Source organism: Sordaria macrospora, chromosome 4 (genome assembly GCF_033870435.1).
Source record: "Sordaria macrospora chromosome 4, complete sequence".
NCBI classification, from domain to species: domain Eukaryota; kingdom Fungi; phylum Ascomycota; class Sordariomycetes; order Sordariales; family Sordariaceae; genus Sordaria; species Sordaria macrospora.
The window spans coordinates 1,295,454-1,315,051 of NC_089374.1; the positions used below are offsets into that span (position 1 = coordinate 1,295,454).

Genomic DNA, 19,598 nt, shown 5'->3' on the forward strand with positions numbered 1-19,598 from the left:
CCAGTAGACTTCTGCACTGGAAAAGCGTTCGGACGATGAAGTGGTCTGCCGGCGCCATGCCAGGCTGCTGGAAGTGGTTCGGCGTTTCAAGCCAAAGTCTCGAAAAATGATCTGAAGCCTTAGTTATCTTCTTAACTTGTTCGTTTTCATGCCTTCTTCGCGTTTGATTCTATAATTCGAGTAACACCACTTTCTTTCCAAACTGATGCGTGGAAATGGCATGGAGATATGACGTGATGAATGATTGAATTCAATGTCGTTGAGGCCAAAGCCATGTGTGGCGAGATTCAGACAGCAGATGTCCTTTTGAAAACGAGCTTAAGTTGGTCAGACCAAGAGTGAGTGCCAGGATGCTGGTTATAACTAGAGGTACTTAGTCAGACAGGTGGTATGGGTATGTCCAGCGTCAGGGATCCAACATGACACTCGTAGAATATAAGATATTTCCAGAAACGAATTCCGCTAAAACCAAAATAGAAGTTCAGTCTTGGACCCATGACAAGATTTGAAAAAGATAAACAAGATATCCAACCTAGTATTTGGGCGCATAACATATAGAAAAAGCGGTACGTGAACTTATGAAAATTTGTGCTTAGGTAAACGAGGGGGTATGAAGAAATCTTATCCATGATGGAACACGCAAGTAATTTGTTAGACCAAAAGAAGAAGAAAAGAACTTTTTTGATCCCTAACAACCTGAGAAATATCATCACATACCTATCCCTTTGTACCAATACTCCATACGCTATTATCCCGATGGGTGCCAACAAGGGAGTTGGAGGCACGTAGAGAGCGTTGGTTCCCACAGGCAGCGTGAGCTTGAGTGACTTGGCACTAGCATGCGCCTTGGAGAGCCTTTCCTTGCGGTCATCGTCACTTGGGCTCCAGTAGTCCTCTGCCCCATAGTAACGGTTATATGGGGTCGTCCAGTTGAAGTTCCGACCATTGCTGCGGTAGAGAACAGGTCAGCCTTTTTGCGCTGGCGATCTTGCTCTTTCTTCGAAGCCGCCTTGTACTCCTGATGTTTTCTACCATGCGCCTCTGCCTCTGCCTCGTTGGCTTGGACAGCATTGAGCTCGGCAAACCCGGCCCACAAGGACGTAACTTCCTTAACAAGAAATTCGTGTCTTTCACGGGTTAAGGGCACTGTGACGTAGAGGGGCTCGCCGATATCGGTAGAGTCGGCAGATGCAACAGAGCCGGTTTGGGACGGATCGCGGAATAGGCGAGTCTGATCCCGTGAAGAATCAAAAGATACCCTGCGCTTCCCGGTCTGGGTCTTCTTTTCTTCCCCGAGAGCCACAACAGCCTCCTGCTCGTTCTCTACCATAGGCCACGAAGCCAAGCCTGCCGAGCCTCCTTCTCGGCCTTCTCATAACGGTGCTTCCGCTCCTGCCAGCGCCGTTCTTCATTGGATGTAGTCCCGTTAGGCATGTTTGTGCTTGATGTTTGAATTGGCGTATATAAGTGCTGCCAATGCAGTGTCAGAGCATGGGCTTGAAAAGGGAGTTACGACGCTCTGAGACTAACCTTTGAATATATATGAGCTCCAATCAAAGTTGGAATGTATGCTTGCAAATCGGGCTTTTATTTCCCTGTCATCGTAACCGGCCAACCCAGCGATACTCGAACAGGACGAGGGCCGAACCTTGAAAGCAAAAGAAAAATGAGAACAGATAGCAGGTCATCGCGGCGCCCGCCAAGCAAGACATCCCAAGAAACCTTGAGAGATAAAAATACAACACAAACACGCCAGATAATCCATCTTTACCGAGAAAATGTCCCCTTCACTCATCACCTGTCATTCCACCCCTTCGTATCCACCTTGCCCTCATTACTCTCTAGCTGTCCCCATCAAGTGATGATAATGATGATGCCCGCCTCCTCACTTACAACTTCGCCTTCTCCGCCTCCTTCTTCTCCCTCCACCGCCTATCCACCCCCAAATTCGCCCAATAACCCCACAACGCGCTTACCACGGCCGCAGGCGGACACATCCACAACCACCACCCCCACCAATTTGGGCTAAACCTCTCCACCACCCCCTTCCAAAACACTTCCCTAACCTGCTCCTCGAGTTCTTTTCGTTCGCCATCATTCCAAACCACCACACCCCTCCCCTCACCCCTTTCCAGCGCCCGTTCCGCCTTCTCCCTCACATCTCCCTGACTCCTCACGCGATTCTCCGCATCTTCGGCGCTCAAGTGCGGATCCCTCGCCCTGAGTCTCTCCATCTGTATCTGCGGATCCTTGACCCCCACCACGAGGACAGTACCGCAGTACTTATCCAGCTGACTCTCAAACAGTAGCGGGACATCCAGCACCACGGCTCTGTACCCCTTGACGTATGCCTTCAGCACCGCCAGCGCCATTTCTTTGCGTACAGCCGGGTGGACGATGGAGTTGAGACGGGCGCGGTCCTTGCGCACTTCGGGGCTATCGCCGAAGACGCGGCGGCCGAGGGCAGGCCGGTTGAGGGGCCGACCTTTTCCGTTGGGACCATTTTCGGGCATGTCGGGACCAGAGGGGAGGAGGAGGTCGGGGGTGGTGGGACCGAAGTAGGAGACGATGGCGTTGTAGCCGGCAGTTCCCGGTTCGACGACTTTGCGGGCGAGAAGGTCGGCGTCGATGATGGGGAGGTTGTAGGGCGGGGAGGAGAGGAGGGAGGAGACGGTTGATTTGCCGGTGGCAATGGAGCCGGTTAGGCCTATGAGGAGCATCTTGGTGGTTTGTTCGGGGTGTGTGATTGATTGTGGTGTAGTTAATTGGTGAAGATTGAGTGTATATATAAGTATGTAGTTGATTTCCGTTTGATAGCCTGAGTGGTAGATGGTTCAAAGTGTTTTTTTATATGCCGTTCTTGAGATCCTTCATGATCTGATGTCGTTGATGTTCCAAGAATGGGCGGGTCGCACAAGTGTCAACGATTGGTTCAAGTGGAACATTGCGCCATCCAAGGATTCAGACGATGCGGGGGTGGAGTGACATTCCACACATCCAGATAGGTACCCACTGAGCTCCATTCGTTGTCGATGTTTGCAGTAGAAGCAGCGTAGCAAATTGCACTAACAAGTTCAGGGTGTAGCTCATGCATTGTCTGTTAAGCAACAGTGTGCTGCAGCTAGAATACTAACAGGAAGACCTCGCCGTTTGTCCAGCAACGTGAAATGTCAGGTACCACCTTGCATGTGACAATCTCCATCCTCACTCATCACAAGGGGTGCTCCTAGCCGAACTCGAACGACATCCTTTGATTCAACCTCAATCCGACGACCTTGCGATGACGGTTTTCATGCTTCAACGAGCACAAACATTAGGCAACATGGTATGTATTAAAGCAATGCTGCAGAGGGACCGATATATGAGTATCAAACGTCCTACAAAAGCAATTGCCAGTTGCCAGACTTTTTCCATGCATCCATCTGCTTGCCATGTCAAGCAAGGACTAAATTAGGTAACAGTCGACACGGACCCATTGTGCCAGTCACGATTATTACCTCCGGAAACTCCAAGCATCTCTTTGCTTCCAACTGAAGGAAAACCATTTGAGCCGATTGATGACAAAATGAGAGGGAAACCCCGGAATCTGAAAACAAAAGACGCAAACCCAAGCGCCAATGACCGAAACCGCAAAAACGCCGAACCTTGCCAACGGTGAATGGTGATGGTGTCTACAGATGTTAGCATCCGACACCATAATCGAACACATGCGGGCGACTTACCGATAACACTGTCTCCTTTCCTCCACCGGCTTAGGACTGCATGCGGACGGCATAGAAGACGCCATCGTCGGTCATGTACCAGCGGCAGTCGCCGAGGTTGTCGACGGTGAACCTGTTGCGCAAGGTCCAGGTTCCGTCGACCTCACGGCAGCGGTACATGCGCGAGGGGTCATCGTCAGCGGGCTTAAAATCCTGTGCCTCATCCATGTTGTTCTCATAAGCAATCTGCTCGTTATTCGCGGCAACCTCAGCGGCAGTGAGGCCGATACCGAGAGCAGGCTCAGGATGAATGGCACCGGGGGCCGCAGGCATAGGGGCAACAGGAGCATTACCTGCAACGATGACGGTCGCGCCCGGGCCGTAGGCAGGCTGAGGCTGAGCCATCATCATGGGCTGGCCGGGGACAGGCTGGGCCTGGACCAGGACCGGCTGCATGACCGGCTGCTGTTGAAACGGCTGCTGAACCGGCTGCTGAACAATGTAGCCGGGGGGAGCGGCGGCGGGAAACTGCTGCATCGGAACGGGCATTCCGGTAGCCTGTGACCAGTTAGCAAATATTCGGCTATTGAAAGCGCGTTTGTCAGTGTCAACGTGTAGGGAAGCAACAAGCAGTTAGGTACGAGAAGCCAACAGTTCGCTTGAGTCACTAGCCATGGTGACTCAAAACACAAGTGTGAAAAGGCAAAGCAAACGCTACACTTGCAAATGTTTGCATCTGTTGCTGGCCCCAGGCCTGATGGGCTCCGGTCTGGTACTGGGTCTGGTAATCCATCTGGTATTGGCTTTGGTAGGGCACCTGGTAGGAAATCTGGTTATGCAGTGGGTACTGCATCCCAACTACGGGCTGCGGCATCATGCTTGTGTTTGGAGTATACGGCGGACTGACCATGTACTGGGTGGCCTGCTGGACAGGCACCTGAAGGCCGAGCTGTCCATCATGACGCGGGGTATAGTAATGGAGCTCAGGGCCGGTGGAGGTGTCGCCAACCTGGGGCTGGAAGTGAACGCCAGTGTTGGCCGGAGCTAGGGCGTACTGCGACATGTTGACTTGGTATGTTGTCGGCAGGTAAGGGATCACGGTCTGACACTGGGCTGTTTGCTGGTTGTAGCCGAGCTGCCACGGTTGGAGTTGTCGAGGTTGAAAAGGTGACGCGGGGATGAAGGAGGGATGGTATTGAGCTGCCTTGGGGTCGCTTTGGATTCCTTCCGGGCCCGTGTGATGGGTAAACAAGTTCTGAGAGGAAGTTGAAATACCCGAGTCGGCAGGCGGAAAGGCGGGGTAGTGCTCGGGACTGGAGGTGGTCTGCTCTTCGTGGGCAGGTGACTCTTCCTGAACAAACGAATGACGCTTGCGCAGGGCGGACTTGAGGGGAAGTGGCTGGACGTCCTTCTCGAGGCCTTGGAACGAAACCCTCTTTGGAGATTTGAAGTTGTCCTTGTCTGGATGCGCGCCCATGATGGTTTGGGGACGCAAGGCTGGTTTCTCTCAAAGGTGGACTTCCGACTGGTGCGGTGGTCCGGCTTGAGTGGAGAGGATTGTTGGTAAGGAAAGGGTGCGCAAGGAAGGAGTGGTCGAAGGAAATGAAAGGGAAGGTGCAATGGGTGTAAGTCTGCGGCGGGTCGCCAAGGTGCTCGTTGAGCGCCTCCAGGTCCACTTCTTGCCGTGGAGTCGTGGTAAACCTTCACCACCAGCACGGCTGCCAGATTCCAAGATTGCAGTCCCTTTGATATTGGTCTCAGGTATGCCTTGTGGTGGGCTTTAGGGCGTGATCCTCTGCTGAAGAACCCTCCCGTCGTTGGGTAATTTCAAAGGTGGGATCCGTGAAAGTCGGGTGAGTGGCAAGTGGAAGTGAATGGGAAGTGGTCCGCTGTACAGGTTGCCCGGGGAACACAAAAGCTGAGCGAGAGTGAAGGGATCGCGGCAAGATATGGGAGACTCGCAGCCCGTCTTGTGGCAAAGAGGCTTTGATCTGTCGTCGGGTCCTCCTCGTGATTTTGGTTCTGCCAAAAACGCTCCTTCCTTCAAACACGTCTTCCGCTGCTTTCGATGTTCTCGTGGCCCATAGTTTCAACCTGAGGGTCCTTACCTCTTAATGTACCCAAACTGCTGCTGTTCCCCGAGGTCTGGGTCGAAACTGTGAAACAAGGAAAACAAAACAAAAAAAACTTACCACTTCGCGCAGCTCCCAGGCCCTCGTGCTCTCGTTGAACACGTAGTGATACTTGTCGCCGTACCGGTTAACCGGCTCGCGCTCGAAATCGACGTCGGCGAAAGGCCAGCAGGGAATGCAACAGCACATGATGACTAGTATGCTTCTTCCCTGATTGCTCTGGTTGCTTTCGATTTTCGGTATTCGTAGTTGTGGCCGTTATGGTGTTTCTTCCCAATATCTGCGGCGGGTTCAGGACGGGATGGAGTTGAATGGAAGTGTAAAATCTGTCAAAGTAGGGGGAAGCGCAGTCAATCATCCGATTTATACTATGGGTACCTTACCCTTTTCCTCCCTTCCCGTCTTGATGACCTGGAAGATACCCGACTTGCCGGACGGCAGGGGCAAAAATGAGGCTCCCCAACTCGCCTAAAGCGGTAGGCACGACACAGACACTCCACGTCCACATGGCGACCAGATCGTGCAGGCTCTTTTTGGTGTTTGTAAATCATAGAAGTAAGCCTTGGCTGTAAGGGAAGCCATCAAAATACTGGTCATGCCATTCGATCAAGCTTCAGTGGAATGAGAATGCTACTTCTCGTCTGTATAGTTTCATTGTAGTTCCTAATTGCGCTGCCCCAAACCGCCCCACCTAAGGTAACATCCCCGTTTTGATCTTCATACCAGACTCGGATGAGTTCCAATGTCATGCTGTTTCCCCGTATGCTCCCTGGTACTGCATTTTCCTGCTTATGGCCAAACCTATGGAACGGAGCATGGGTTGCATGAGCCTGGGAGTTCGTTGTAATATGGAGATGTACATGCAGACCAACTGAGCATCCAGAGATCGCACGCATTTATGATCTCTGGGAAGAGCAGCTCAGTCTACCCACTTGTTCTAGACCAAGAGGGCCTTACTACTCCGCCGATCGTGGTCTTTCAATTTGCTGGATTGATAGAGGGCGTTGTGCCTCCCGCTGTTTAGTCCTTTGTTTTTGAGAGAGTTTTAACCTTTTGACTAGGTACGCATCTGTTTGCAGTAATTCTCCATGTTGATGGTAACTTCTGGCAGATTTACATGCCCAATACATCCCGCATCAGATACTACCTACCCCTATTCTCTTGTCATACAACCCGGAGCCAACAGTCATGTACAACCCGCAACCGATTCAAAGTTCTGAAATGAAGCCTGCCGCAATGCCCCATATGCCCAACCGGGGCAATTGCGCTCTATGTCCATATGATCCGCTATAATACATACAATTTTCCACACACATGGGGAGGAGAGAGAGATGCGACTAACCCTTGCGCTATGCACCACTATGCACACAACCCTCCGTACCCTGCCTGTTCAAGCCCCGGCCCAGCCCAGTGTTTCTTTGGTTTTTCTCTTCCCTCTCTTGTTCGTACACATCCACCAATCCGCGCCTGTCCTTTTGCTCTGTATTTACCCAAGGACACACACATGTTCCGGCAGGTCCTTCCTTGCTGGCGAGAAAGACTCTGGTTTTTTTTTTCCCTCTCGGCTCTCCGAAGATTAAAGTAATAGAGAAGGCTGGCTAGCTATGCGCTCTTTTGTTGGAGGGATCAACGATGGCCAAAGAGTCGTGTGATGAAGGGAACAGAAGATGTTTTTTTTTGTTTTCATTCTTCGTCTCCGCTTCAGTCAACCTCGTTGGTCTGGGGGGAGGGGAAGAATGTCCTCCTGGTGATCTAGAGACATAACAGAGTCAGCAAGTGGTGTTGATTTCCCGTCTACCATAGCAACTTGGTAACATACCGCCCAAGCACCGGCTATCGTCGCAACGACACCTCCCGAGATCATCATGGGCTTCAGACCCTTGGTGCTCTTGAAGAGCATACCACTGAGCGCACCGGCCAGGATTGTGTTGGCGGCATCATGCTTGCCCCTCACATAACCAATGCTAGCGTTGACTAGGTTGTAGCAGATGGCGACGACACCGGCCGAGTTGCCGAGGAAGGGGCCGCGACGGGTGACAGCGTTAAGGACGGAGTTGAGACGCAGCTTGGGCGGCTGGCCGGCCGATCTCTTGAGACCCTCGTTCAACCCCCATGCGCCTCCGAGAGTGAGGGCCGTCAGGTAGGTAATGCCGGTTCCGTAGCAGAGGTCGTCGGTGAAGCCGCGCGAGGGCAGGGCTGAGCCGGCGGCGGCGTCGGGCAGAGGGGTGTCCTCGAGCGAGATGTATTCTAGTGTTTCCTTGTTGAGGCCGGCGAGGGGGTGTAGTTGTGTGGGGTCGGCGAAGGAGGAGCTGCCGAGGAAGGCCTCGACGCCTTGAGGTTGGCTAGCATCGAAGGGCGAGGGATATGAAGGAGCGGTGGTGGTGGTTGTCTGGGGTGCGCTGGGGGCGGGCGCGGACGGCTCTTGCTGCTGCTGCTGCTGCTGCTTCTTGTTGCCTCCGGTGAGGGTGTTCCAGAGGCCCGACATTGTGACGGAAGTGGAGGGGTTCGAGGGGTTATTGAATCGTTAAACAGTGGGAAACACGGAGTAGATAGGCCACGGACTGCTGCGCGCAAAAGTGGTGACGGGTGGTCGGAGGGAAGGATGGGTGGGTGGTGCCGTCGGCAAGCTATCGTATCTTCGGAGGAGTGACGGACGGGTGGGCGGGATGTTGAAGTGCAGGACCTGGACGGAGACGGATGGAATCTCGAATTGGCTCCGCAACTTGCGCTCGGCTTGGCACCGATAATTCGAAAAAATTTATGGCTCCCGCACCTGTCATGTAGGTGGCCCGTGCGTAGTGATTGTGTCACTGTTAGGCTTGGGTTTGGCGGCATGTCGACTTTGTCAAACAAAATGGAAGTCACCGGAAGCTTTTACGTCTGGACATGCCGAAAAAGGCAGCACCTCATAGGCTACTTGAAATTATATTCTCAATCAATCTCATCTTGCCAACTGATCAGATGCCTTTTTCCATGCTTCCGTTCCAGGCTCTTTGGACGTTGTCCTTTGTATCTTTCACAAGCTTGTAATCCAGTATTAATACAAGGTATGAGTATCTCTTGGCAGGGCGGCAGGCAACTCCAGACTGTTAAAACAGCACGGTCGCCGGAGTGGGTTCACCCCAGGATTTGCGCGGCGAGTGTAAACAAACAGTGGGTGATGCTACAAGCCTTTGAATGTCCCAAAATTTCATACTCGTTGCTCATACATGCCTGAGTTGTCCAAACACTCAGGTGGATTCATACACAAGATACAGTAAACTTCAGGCGATCGATTTCAATAGGGGCATCCATTGACTGCGACTTGCTCTTCTTCGCTCCTTCCGTCTTCATTGCCTTTCTTTCTCCAATCATCCACTCTGCAAGACCGTGCCTGCCCGTGTTGGATGCACCTCTAAACTCAGTCCATCAATCACAATTTCCCTTTTGGACTGCGGGGATGGAGTCAAACAAAGTTCAGCAAAATGCCCCCGGCAACAGCACCGTTGACACGGACGCCTTGTTAGCCGGACTGGGCCCCGAAGTCTTTGAAAATGCCAACACCATAACCAAGTGGTTGTTGTTACAACCGACAGAGTCACTCCCAGTGTAGGTCTTTTTTTCTTCTTTATCTTTTTTTCTGGTCATACTCTGTGAGACACTCTCACTCGATCAACATATGCACATACCTAGCCAGTCACTAACACCAATCTTAGCATCGCACAGGCAGTATTTGCCAGGCTGTTCAGCAACGCCTCCGAGTCTCGCCAGTATCACGGAAACGGTCACGATGTCGTCAGGCTCTGCAGCTTTGTTCAGCAATGTGCCAAAGCCAAGGACCTGAAGCTGAAGGAATGGGCCTTCACCGAGCCCGTCTCAACGAAACTGTTCCATTTCTACCTTGAGTGGTATGAACATGACCCTCATCGTGCCCTGAGACTGATTCTCGATGTCCTTGTGGCGTCGGCGACCATCAATCCCAACCCTGAGACAGGGAAGGCAGTAAAGGAGCACATCCTCAAGACCATCGTGGAGATTGTCACTCGCAAGTCTGCCATGCAGTTGACCAAGTCCGGTCTGCAATGTCTGGACCACTTCTTGAACAAAAAGGTTCTCACCCTCGACGATGTTGCCCGCAAGTATCGTGTGGTCGACTCTTCTGTGGCCGACCTAGCCCATCTCTCCTTGTGGAAATCCTTTGTCTTTGAGTTGTTCTCATGGATGGAGCTTCCCTACGTCTGCCCCCATGCCGGCAAATGCCTTGTGCACATCTTCAAGGGCTTGACTAGCCAGGCTGTCGCGCAAGAGGATCAAAGGTTCACTGTCGAAGTCTGGAAGACGTGGTTACAGGAGGCCGTTGCTCAAAGGCCAGCGGTCTTGGAGGATATCAAGAACTACGTCTTGGTGCCTATCTTCAAGACCGACAAGGTCGAGTCTCTGAAGCTGCTTGAGGCGTTCAACCGCAGTGAGATTCCCGTCGGATCCACGCAGGACCTAACCGATTTAACTCTTTTGCTCCAGTTGGCGACACTCGAAACTGGCAAGCGGTTCGGTCTGGTCGAAGAACCCAGCAATGATAATGACGCTTCTCAGTCTTCAAGCAAAGTCATTCTACGGGATACTGTCCTTGAAAGCTTTCTCACCCATCCTTCCCTTTCCGTCAGATCCAGCGCTTTCTCCTTGCTAGTGTCATCCCAGGCCACCACAAAGCCTTTCTCCCGGATAGCGTTTGACCTACTCAGGAAACACCTCGCCGCCTTCCATGCCGACTTTGACGCCAAGTTGCGTAACGAGGTCCTCGGCTATACCAAAAACCTGATCCGACGTGTCAAGAACGTCATCTCCGTCGCCCAAAGGAGTCTTGCCCAAGCAGCAGCCAAGCAAAATCAGGCGCCCGCGGACAAGGAAACAACACCATCCAAGAAGAAGCCCGCTCCCGAGAACTTGTTGAAGAATCCCGCCGAGGCCAAAGAGGTACTTGACCGCCACGAGGCTTTCTTCGCTTGGTACCTTGAGTTCTTGAAGGGTGAACTGTTGCCTACGGCATCCTACCAACGCCACATTACAGCCATGAGAGCGGCACTCCTGGCGTTGAAGGTCGGAAAGCACGCTGGTGCCACGGATGATGCTGTTGATGACGACGTTTCCAAGTCAATATCCTCGGACTTCACATGGATCCGCCTTCTTCTGGATCTTCTTCTGGACCCCTTTGACGACGTCAGAGACTCCGCCTCTAACCTTTTGGGTCTATTCTCTCAAGAAATCATCAAGTCTCCCGCACAACCCAATCTTAACAGCAAGACCCAACTCGAGGTTTTGCAAGACTTTTGCCTCAAAGCTCGGGCTTTGGCAGACAGAACCGGTCGTGCTGATCATGGTGACGGCGCTGCTCGCTCTCAGGGACTTTTGTGCCGATGGTTGGATGGTGCGGATCTCCAGATTGCTCACATCTCCAAGATCATCAGTGGTCTTGAAGACAAGGTCACAAAGGCGGAGAAGGACCTGGGCCACGCTGCCATTGAGAACCCAGTGCATCCAGACTTTGCCGCCATCAGCTATGCTTGGCCTGTGCTGGCTAAGGAGACCTTCTCGGAAACACAACTGGAAGCTATCCATCAATTGTACCAACGTGTGTTCGATTGTGCCAAGCGTATTTGGCTAGCAGTCAGACACGTGCTGTGCGATGACTCTCCGGAAGGCCACTTGCCCGAGGAAATGGAGGAGATCGAGGGTTTGGACACAAAAGACCTGTTGAGCTACAGCTTCCGCGCTGTTCACGAGTCGAGCAATCTGTTGCGACTGATGCTCCAGACGTTGCGTCTCACTCCCGCTCCGGGAGTGCCGTTCCCTCCTTTGGCTGTCTTCCAAGATACCGGCTACTTGACGTTTGAGCAGCTTTCCAGCTTGAGACATCGTGGTGCTTTCTCTACGGTTTCTCTTACTTTCACCACATGTTGCCAGCTTAGTCAGAACCTGCCTGTTGTCTTCCCCGAGACTGCTGGCTCCAACACCTTGCTTCGCGAATGGTACAAGGTACGTTTTTTTTTTTTTTTTTTTTTTTGTGGAATTATCGCGGCTGTTGACTTCTTTATGCTGACTGCTCAAAGGGCACAATCAACTGCATCATGAGCCAGGCCTCCACCACCCGTCGCTCTGCGGGTATTCCGTCCCTAGTTGCCGGCATCCTGACAGCCAATGCCGAATCACCCTCGTTCAACGAGGTTTTCAGCGAGCTCGAGGAAATTGGCAAGAAGCCAGTCACCCAGGCGGAAACCGATGGATCGAACCTGCCACAAGTGCACGCTTTGAATTCGCTGAGGGAGATTTTCAAGAGCTCCTTGTTGAGTAAGAAGGCCGAGGCTTACCTGGCTAGGACTTTGCAGCTGGCTGCAAACAACCTGAAGTCCGAAGTGTAAGTCGTAAAGATACACCCTGGCTCAGCTCGAGTGCTAACGAGATACAGATGGGCCATTCGTAACTGCGGTCTCCTGTTGCTGAGGAGTCTCATCGACTGCTTGCTTGGAACAGGCGAGAGCAAGGCCATCATCGAGTCGGGTTGGGACGGTGTTTCTGTCCGCATCTCTTACAACAAGTACCCAACATTACCGGGTGTTATTCTGGGGCTCCTAGAGTCTGCCAATAAGGCTTTGGGTGAGGATGCAAAGACAGCCGCCGCGGAGGCCGTCTTCCCAGCACTGGACATCATCCGCCGTGCCGGCCCTCCTGAGTCTTACCGCGCCGAACTCCAGGGTCATATTGAAGGCTACCTCGATAGCCACCTCTGGCACGTCAGAGAAATTGCTGCCAGGACACTCTGCTCCTTTCTCCTTCAGGGCAACTGGGTTGCAAAAATTCAGCGGCTCCTCGAGGAGTCTGAGGATCGCGCCAACCGCATCCACGGTGTCCTCCTGCTAACGAGATTCGTTCTGGAGCGCAAGACCAGCTTGGGCGCTGATGTTTCCGAAGATACATCTAAGCTCAAGGTTCTTCTCCGGAGACTCGCAGATGAGAGTGACAACTTCAAGACCTGCCCCGTCGTCAAAGCAGCCTACCTTGAGATCTTCAACATTCTGGCCAGCATCGATCCCGTTGTCAACCAGTCAGCCCTCGAACTCATCGCCATCACTCCCGGCTCCGATTCGGCTACGGTGATGGAGAAGACCAAACAATACCCATCCTCGGCACTTCTAGATAGCGAGGCCGTCATTGCCAGCGTCTACCACGCTGCAGCAGTCGCCGACACCAAGGTCCTCCGGGCGCTTTTCTTGCATACTCTCAGCAAGGACATCAACACCACTCACCGAATGCTCGAGATGGTCCCTGCCGCCTGGAAGTCCATCTCCACCCCCGAAACCATTGAGGGTCTCGCCAACCTTTACGCCGAAGTCTGCACCACCACCGCCGCCACCCCCGACATCAAGGCAGCGGCGATCACCAATCTCGGCGATCTCATTGACACCCTTCTCCAGCAAGGCCGTCAAGCCGAGCTCCTCAACCTGTCCTTCATGGCCACGGTCGAACAAATCTGGAAGGATCTCCAACAAGGCGAGATCAACCCCAACCTCTCCTGCGCCATCATCCGCGCCAGCGGTTCCCTCATGGCTGCCCTTGCCTTTCGCAGCGCTGCCGCCAGCGGCGAGATCGACAACCAGATGGCCCAACGCCTCCGGGCCTGGGGCGCCATGATCGCCGACGCGCTCGACATCGACAACACCTTCGACACACGCTACGCGGCCTCGTCCTCTCTGACCTCCTTTTTCACCGGCTTCGTGCCCTCCACCTGGTCCCCAGCGTTCATCCCTGCTCTCTCAGCGCTCTACGACGCCCTGATCGACGACGACGATGAAGTCCGCGACCTTGCCTCGGCCGCTGCCGCGCCCGTCATTGGGCAGCAGATGGTGCCCCCCTCGGCAGCTGATCGTCTAGCGGTCTGGATGTCCGAGACGTTCTTTGGTGAAGCCGAGTTCCAAGATCACTTGGTGTTCCATCTCACAACTGGGAGCTCACCGGTTGCTGAGAAGTCTACTGATCTGACCTCCGCGGCAGAGCAGCTCCTTACTGCTTTGCAATTCGACGACTCACTGTTTGCTACTGAAGAGCAGAATCTGTTTATTGATGAGGTGAGGGAGACGAGACGTTGGCAGCGGGAGCTCATTGCCCGTGCTTCTGGGTCTGACAACATGACGTCCGGGCCTGCGTTCGCCAAGCTGAGCAAGTGGACGGAGGAAGGGCTGAAGTATCTTGTCAGAATGGTGCGGGAGAACAATGATGGCCCCCTGGGGTGGACGAGCGATCAGCATGTGTTTGCAGCTTGTGCGAGGGTGTTGCTTTGCGCGGTTGCGGTTGTTAAGGCTGTCGGCGCTGAGTCGGTGGTTGGGGAGGCATTGAAGAAGTTTAGGGAAGTGGGCGAGAAGGGAGGGTTGCATGGTAGTTTGTTGGAGATTGCGGCGGCGTTGTGAGCGGCTGTTGTGTCTAACTGGACGGTGGTGATAGAAGTGTACTAAGTAGAACATACGAAAAGTCTTGAATGGTATTGTCTTTCTCGTCCCGTCCTTGATCCTGAGCACAAGTTCCATGTCGTCCTCGGGCCTTTTTACCCTCCACAGAAAATGTCGGTCGCTCACTCACTCACACCTCGGTGAAATATTCTCTCTCGGGCGTACTTCTTTAACGCAGTGCCACTAACACAGCTTGTTTGTCGGCTTGTATATATTAAGCGTCATTTTGCACGCTCCTAGACCTACATGTACACGAGAACCTACAGCGCTAGGAAGAGGAAGACCAACAAAAGAACCAAATAAACTTGGTTGGGAATATTTATATTCGCTTTGCTTCGCTTTCACCATAGGAAAGTGCCTGGGACCTGTGCCATGTATCCTGCCATGCTATAGCGGTATGTAGTACAAGAGTTTACAAAGAGTCTCGGTGACACGTACTTCGCTTCATGTACATAGGTAGGTGATCATTCTTCAGCCGCCTAGCTGTGTAAAAATTAGATCCTGTAAGCTCCGCAACCTTACTTGCTTGCGGTTGTGCGTCCGCCTCCTCATTCCTGAGTCTTCAACTTCCCTAGGTAGGTATGTACTTACAAGTGTCGGCGTTCCTGTTCAACGGTTCTTTTTGTGTTACCGGGGGGTGTAACTAGGAAAAGAGAAAGACACAGACACAAAGAACAGTATTCGGTTCGAAACGTTGATTGACCACAGCATCGGGTCAACTACCCAACTTGACGTCGGGCGCATATTTGGGTACGGGTGAACGGGGAAGTGTAAACCTTGCGAATCTGCCTAGGCTTATAAACAAAAGACGGTGGCAAGTATATAGATACCTTTACTGACTGGTCTTTTTCTGTTCTTGTCTTGTTTTTTATTGTTTTGTTTTGTTTTTTATTGTTTTGTTTTGTTTTGTTTTGTCTGCGTACGCATGTCAGAAGTCAAATTGGGGCTTGTACATTTTCCAGTGTCGAGTGCTTATACATGCCTGCGCATACCGTACAAGCTATAAGAGGCTGACCGGGTAGCAGATCAGTCAATCCACATCGTAGGTAGGATAAGAGGCTGTCGTGAGCAGACGAGGCCGGATTGGCATTGCAGGTAAGTAAGCAGCGAAGCCGGGCAAAAGTGGCTGGGTATGTTGCATGTAAATGCTTGACTGCAATGCTGTCACCCGTTCTGATCATCCCCTCTGCAAGGGAAAGGAGATGTGTCGAGGTCACGAACGCGAACGAGCTTTTGCTGGTGTGGCTTGACACTCCGTCACTGCACAGCCAGCGCCGCAAAATCGTATCTGTGTAGCTCAGGAAGAATTGCTGCGATTGTTCTTGAGCTTTCTTGACCACGGGCGAGGGAAGAATACCTATCTCCGTTGATGCCTCCCTTGAAAGCGGAAGCCCGACAACCCCACCGCGACCGCCCACCCCGGAACTCCACCCCACCCCCGCCCCCGGCCGCCCGACCGGACGACAGCCTAGAAAACGGGAGGGGAGGCGGAGGGGCCCACAGCGGTTGCTGATTAGGCCGCAGGCGCTTGGGGCGCTAAGTCTAGGCGCTAAACTAAAATCCCCATGCTCTGGGCACTTTCCGTTTCGCAACTGGAAGTTTCCTCTTTTTGTAACCCTTTCCTTTCTTCACACCTGCTTGATTATTTCCGGAGGCTTTGTTCATCACCCATATTTTCCGTCCTTGCAAAGCTTCACAGTCCGTCGGCCGGATATCTCGGTGCTTCTATCAACACATTCATTAATATGAAGTGCATCAGCAGATTCAGCAACTGCATGATAAAGTGTTTACTGTTGCACAACTGCTATGAAAGCATGCGAAGGTAAGGGACGAACGGACGATAACGCAATTTGCGGAAGGTGCTCCGATCCTGCTGCTGCTGCTGCTGCTGCTGCTGCTGTTGTGAAAGGAGGACCAAAAAGATGACGCCGGCGGCGGAACGGAATAATTTACTTAGTTCATCTGCCAACCTGTTTGTGTGACTTTTCTAGATTGCAATCAGCAGTCAGCAGCGAGCTAGTGTATATTCAAGTTCTTATTCCGATCCGACGGAGCGTGAATTCTTGATAGTGACTAAGGCAGTAGCGAACGCCATATTGGGTCTTTTGATGAAGGCGCAGTGTGGAAGGAACGAGCAATCCTCCTTGATTCATGGAAGACACTGAAGGATTGCGCTAACGGCCAACACCAACTAGGGGTCGATATTTTCCGTAAATCTGCCATTTTTTCATTTCCTTACGCTTCTCCTTATCGTAATTTCTGAAAAGATTCGTGCACGATTCCGTCATGACCTGCCGAGGTACCTCCGTACCGCAACTTTTGCCTGTACGTTAGTAGGAAAGCTGGCTTTGGTATGTACTTGAAGGTGGTGGGACCAGGCACGTGAGTGAAAATCTGGTAAGAGTTTCTTATTTTTCATTTATTTTACTGTAATTTCCTACCTTACCACTTACAGCAATTTCCAGTCGACCCCTAACACCAACACCATTCGGACTCATTCTACGGAATGTCTCACTCATTCACCGTCTTTGTGCGTTGAGTGAAACCCTTCTTGAGAGGTCAAGATTCTGGCCAAATTTGGCGATAGTGAGGTGAGCTTTACTCTGAAGATCATCACGCTAAATACGCTATCGTGAACTGTCTTGTCGAGGTATATTAAACCCCAATTTTTGCTTCATCTTACCGCGTGTACGTGTACTGCGTAGCAAAAAGAGATCGGAGGTCGGAGCAATATCCGATACTAGCTTCGTCCACTGTGTAGTTTAGCGCTGTAACCGTCACCATCTGCTCCCATGGCCCTATCCACTATCACCCAAATTCTCACGATCCTCCATCAGTAGTGTACTGTAGTCATCACAGTCACCGTGACGGCCCTGCCTGGGTGACAGTCCATTCATCACCGCATCGAATCCAGCGCACGTGCTTTCGAGCTTTCCCTTTTCCCTCCATGTACTCGGATTTTTCGAGTACCAGATAGAAGGCAAAAAAGGCAAGAAGAAATACTTACACAAGTCCGCTCGCGAGGTGAAATGAATGTCTCAGTGTCACAGCGAACGGTCCCCCCCTCGGTGCGTCCCGAACGGCGAACGGAAAAAAAAAAAAAAAAGGAAAAAAAAGGAAGGCAAGACCTGAATATCCCTTGCCCTCGCTTTTAACTGGTCGGCTTACGCTTTCTTGGCCCTTCCTGACCATCCTTGACCTTGAACCATGCTTGGCCATCAGCGGACCCCAAGATCTCACTCAGATCGACACTTTTAAGAATTTTTTTGCCATGGCTTTTTTGCGCTTGCTTGCTGCGGCACAGGTTTACACACACTTCGGATTGTTCGGTTGATCGCGGCTTTTCAGTTCGGAACCAGCCTGCCACCCTCCTGTTGTAAGACAGCAGTTATTGCAGAATAATATCTGAAATTTTGCCTTTGGATATAGTTTAAGTGCGGTAATCGTTCCACGCGTCCATTACCCACAACGGTTGGCATTCTAGCATGTGAAGATGACGGTCTTATAGCTAGGCAAAACAGTTAGCGTGGTACTGTTCCCGTACTGTCACCATCAGCTTTTGAAAGTTTTCATCCACGGTGTACACTATTCCCTTGCTCCGAACGGGGGGGGCGAGGGGTAACGTTACCCATGTAACTGTAACGACTTTTACCTTTTCGTTATTCATTTTCGGAGCCGAAGTGGGAGATCGTCACAATCTTGCAAACAAAGGGTAGAATACCTGCCGAGCTTTTCAGAGATTCCATGGCAATATTGGGAAGAGAGAGTGGTAGTCGGAAATCACGACGGACACAGACAATTTGAGTAGAGAGATAGATGATATTCAGAGATGTGATATCCGCAACTTGGTATAGCTACTCCTACTTCCATGACAAACGTATAGACCAAAACCACCAGGGTATCTACCACACGTCTCAACTCGCTCACAGAGCGAGTATCCAAAAACCCCAAACCAGCATCCCAGACCCATGACCGAGATAATTGAACATGTGAAGAATTCCCGGCGAGTTACATGCACACGCCATCAAAACACGGAATGACAACGACAAGCCAAGTCGCACAGCGAAAGTGACCGTCATGCTCAAACAGCGCAGAAGGTGTGGCATATTCTCCAGCGGCCAGGACCTCTTCTTTCCGATCATGGGCCTCTACCTTGCTTCTTCCCCATCCCAGCTGTGCGAGGCTGATCGAAAGACCGTCAGATCACCAGTATGAGGTGCGAAGAAGCTTTGGCATGCGGTGAGATGAACCGCATTCGTTTGCCCGCTAGCCAGTTCCATTTCCCATATTTTCACCGAATCACCTGGTGAAAGCGCCCTCGTACCTTGACTCCCCTGACTGGACACACCGGGATGAACTTTGACCTGACCTACGGAAAACGCAAGCCTGATAGCCACGACACCCTCGGATCCATCCCGACTAGCGGGACTCGAGTTGATCCGTGAGTGCGTGCAAGACATACGCCGCAGCAGTAATCCCGCCCCCGAGAGTCCACGAGGATAATCGATAGAGTCGCTTCACCAGATTTGTCGAATTGTGTCGGTGGTATTGAGAGGCTGAAAAAGCCAGAAGGCAAACTTGACACGGCAGAGAGGAGGCGATCATGTTGTGTGTCGTTCACTGCTCAGCAGTGGGTGCCGTACAATATCCCGTATTGCCTCCCTCGTTCTGCATCGTGTTTTGGCGAATACCATCCTTGCTTCAAGTTCCCCCTCTGCCCCCCAACACAATTGTCCCCGAAGCCGGTTGCCGGTTTCGAGGGACAAGCAGGATTAGGAGCAGAGATCGTTGGTCTTTGTCGACAACCAGTGTCTGCCGAAGCTTGCAGTATTCCAGATACGCGGCGGCGGCTAGATGGTGTTGAATCGGCCATGTGATCGAGTGAAAATCACGAGAACCAGTCTCGTTGTTTCGGGTGATTCCCCTCTTCCTCTAATCGGGAGCGCATATAATCCGAACGGTGGCGTCAATCGTTTCTTTCTCCGAGTTTGTTGGTGTTCGCTTCGACATCAAGCCGTAAGATCGAAACCTTTCGTGTCATGAAAAAGTCGTCTTGTCGTCATCGCCGTAATTATATCCGTCAACATTAAAGGCCGTAAACATCATCCGTAAGACAAAAGAAAATCCAAGATATAAGGGTGAAAGATGAAAATGTCTTGAAGCGAACGTGCGGTGGGGTAGACCCGTGAGGGAAGCCCGAGACACCGCGAAAGGGGTATCTTCCAAACGCCAGCCGTTTTAAATGCCGTGTACTGAGAGAGAGGAAATGGAGGAAAAAAAGAAGAAGA

The 19,598-nt window shown here is 52.0% G+C and overlaps 4 protein-coding genes across 4 annotated transcripts; 1 reads left to right on the forward strand and 3 right to left on the reverse strand.

Annotated features, from left to right (window-relative positions):
- Positions 1–1,546: 1,546 nt before the first annotated feature.
- Positions 1,547–2,798, reverse strand: SMAC4_06457 (uncharacterized protein). Its single transcript, XM_003344206.2, has one exon. The coding sequence runs from the start codon at positions 2,718–2,720 to the stop codon at positions 1,890–1,892; it is 831 nt and encodes a 276-aa protein (XP_003344254.2). The 5' UTR covers positions 2,721–2,798; the 3' UTR covers positions 1,547–1,889.
- A 281-nt stretch (positions 2,799–3,079) lies between these two features.
- SMAC4_06456 (uncharacterized protein) lies at positions 3,080–5,178 on the reverse strand (the record flags this gene model as incomplete). Its single annotated transcript, XM_066090455.1, has 3 exons — positions 3,080–3,671; positions 3,723–4,259; positions 4,609–5,178. 2 exons carry the CDS (start codon positions 5,176–5,178, stop codon positions 3,753–3,755), a joined length of 1,077 nt encoding a protein of 358 aa, XP_065946762.1. The 3' UTR covers positions 3,080–3,671; positions 3,723–3,752.
- Positions 5,179–5,964: 786 nt separating this feature from the next.
- SMAC4_06454 (uncharacterized protein) lies at positions 5,965–8,600 on the reverse strand. Its single transcript, XM_003344203.2, has 2 exons — positions 7,653–8,600; positions 5,965–7,585 (listed from the first exon to the last, which is right to left on the reverse strand). The coding sequence occupies exons 1-2, from the start codon at positions 8,316–8,318 to the stop codon at positions 7,535–7,537; spliced, it is 717 nt and encodes a 238-aa protein (XP_003344251.1). The 5' UTR covers positions 8,319–8,600; the 3' UTR covers positions 5,965–7,534.
- Positions 8,601–9,072: 472 nt separating this feature from the next.
- SMAC4_06453 (uncharacterized protein) lies at positions 9,073–14,355 on the forward strand. Its single transcript, XM_066090454.1, has 4 exons — positions 9,073–9,421; positions 9,529–11,845; positions 11,920–12,224; positions 12,276–14,355. Exons 1-4 carry the CDS (start codon positions 9,273–9,275, stop codon positions 14,269–14,271), a joined length of 4,767 nt encoding a protein of 1,588 aa, XP_065946763.1. The 5' UTR covers positions 9,073–9,272; the 3' UTR covers positions 14,272–14,355.
- The last annotated feature ends 5,243 nt before the right edge of the window (positions 14,356–19,598 follow it).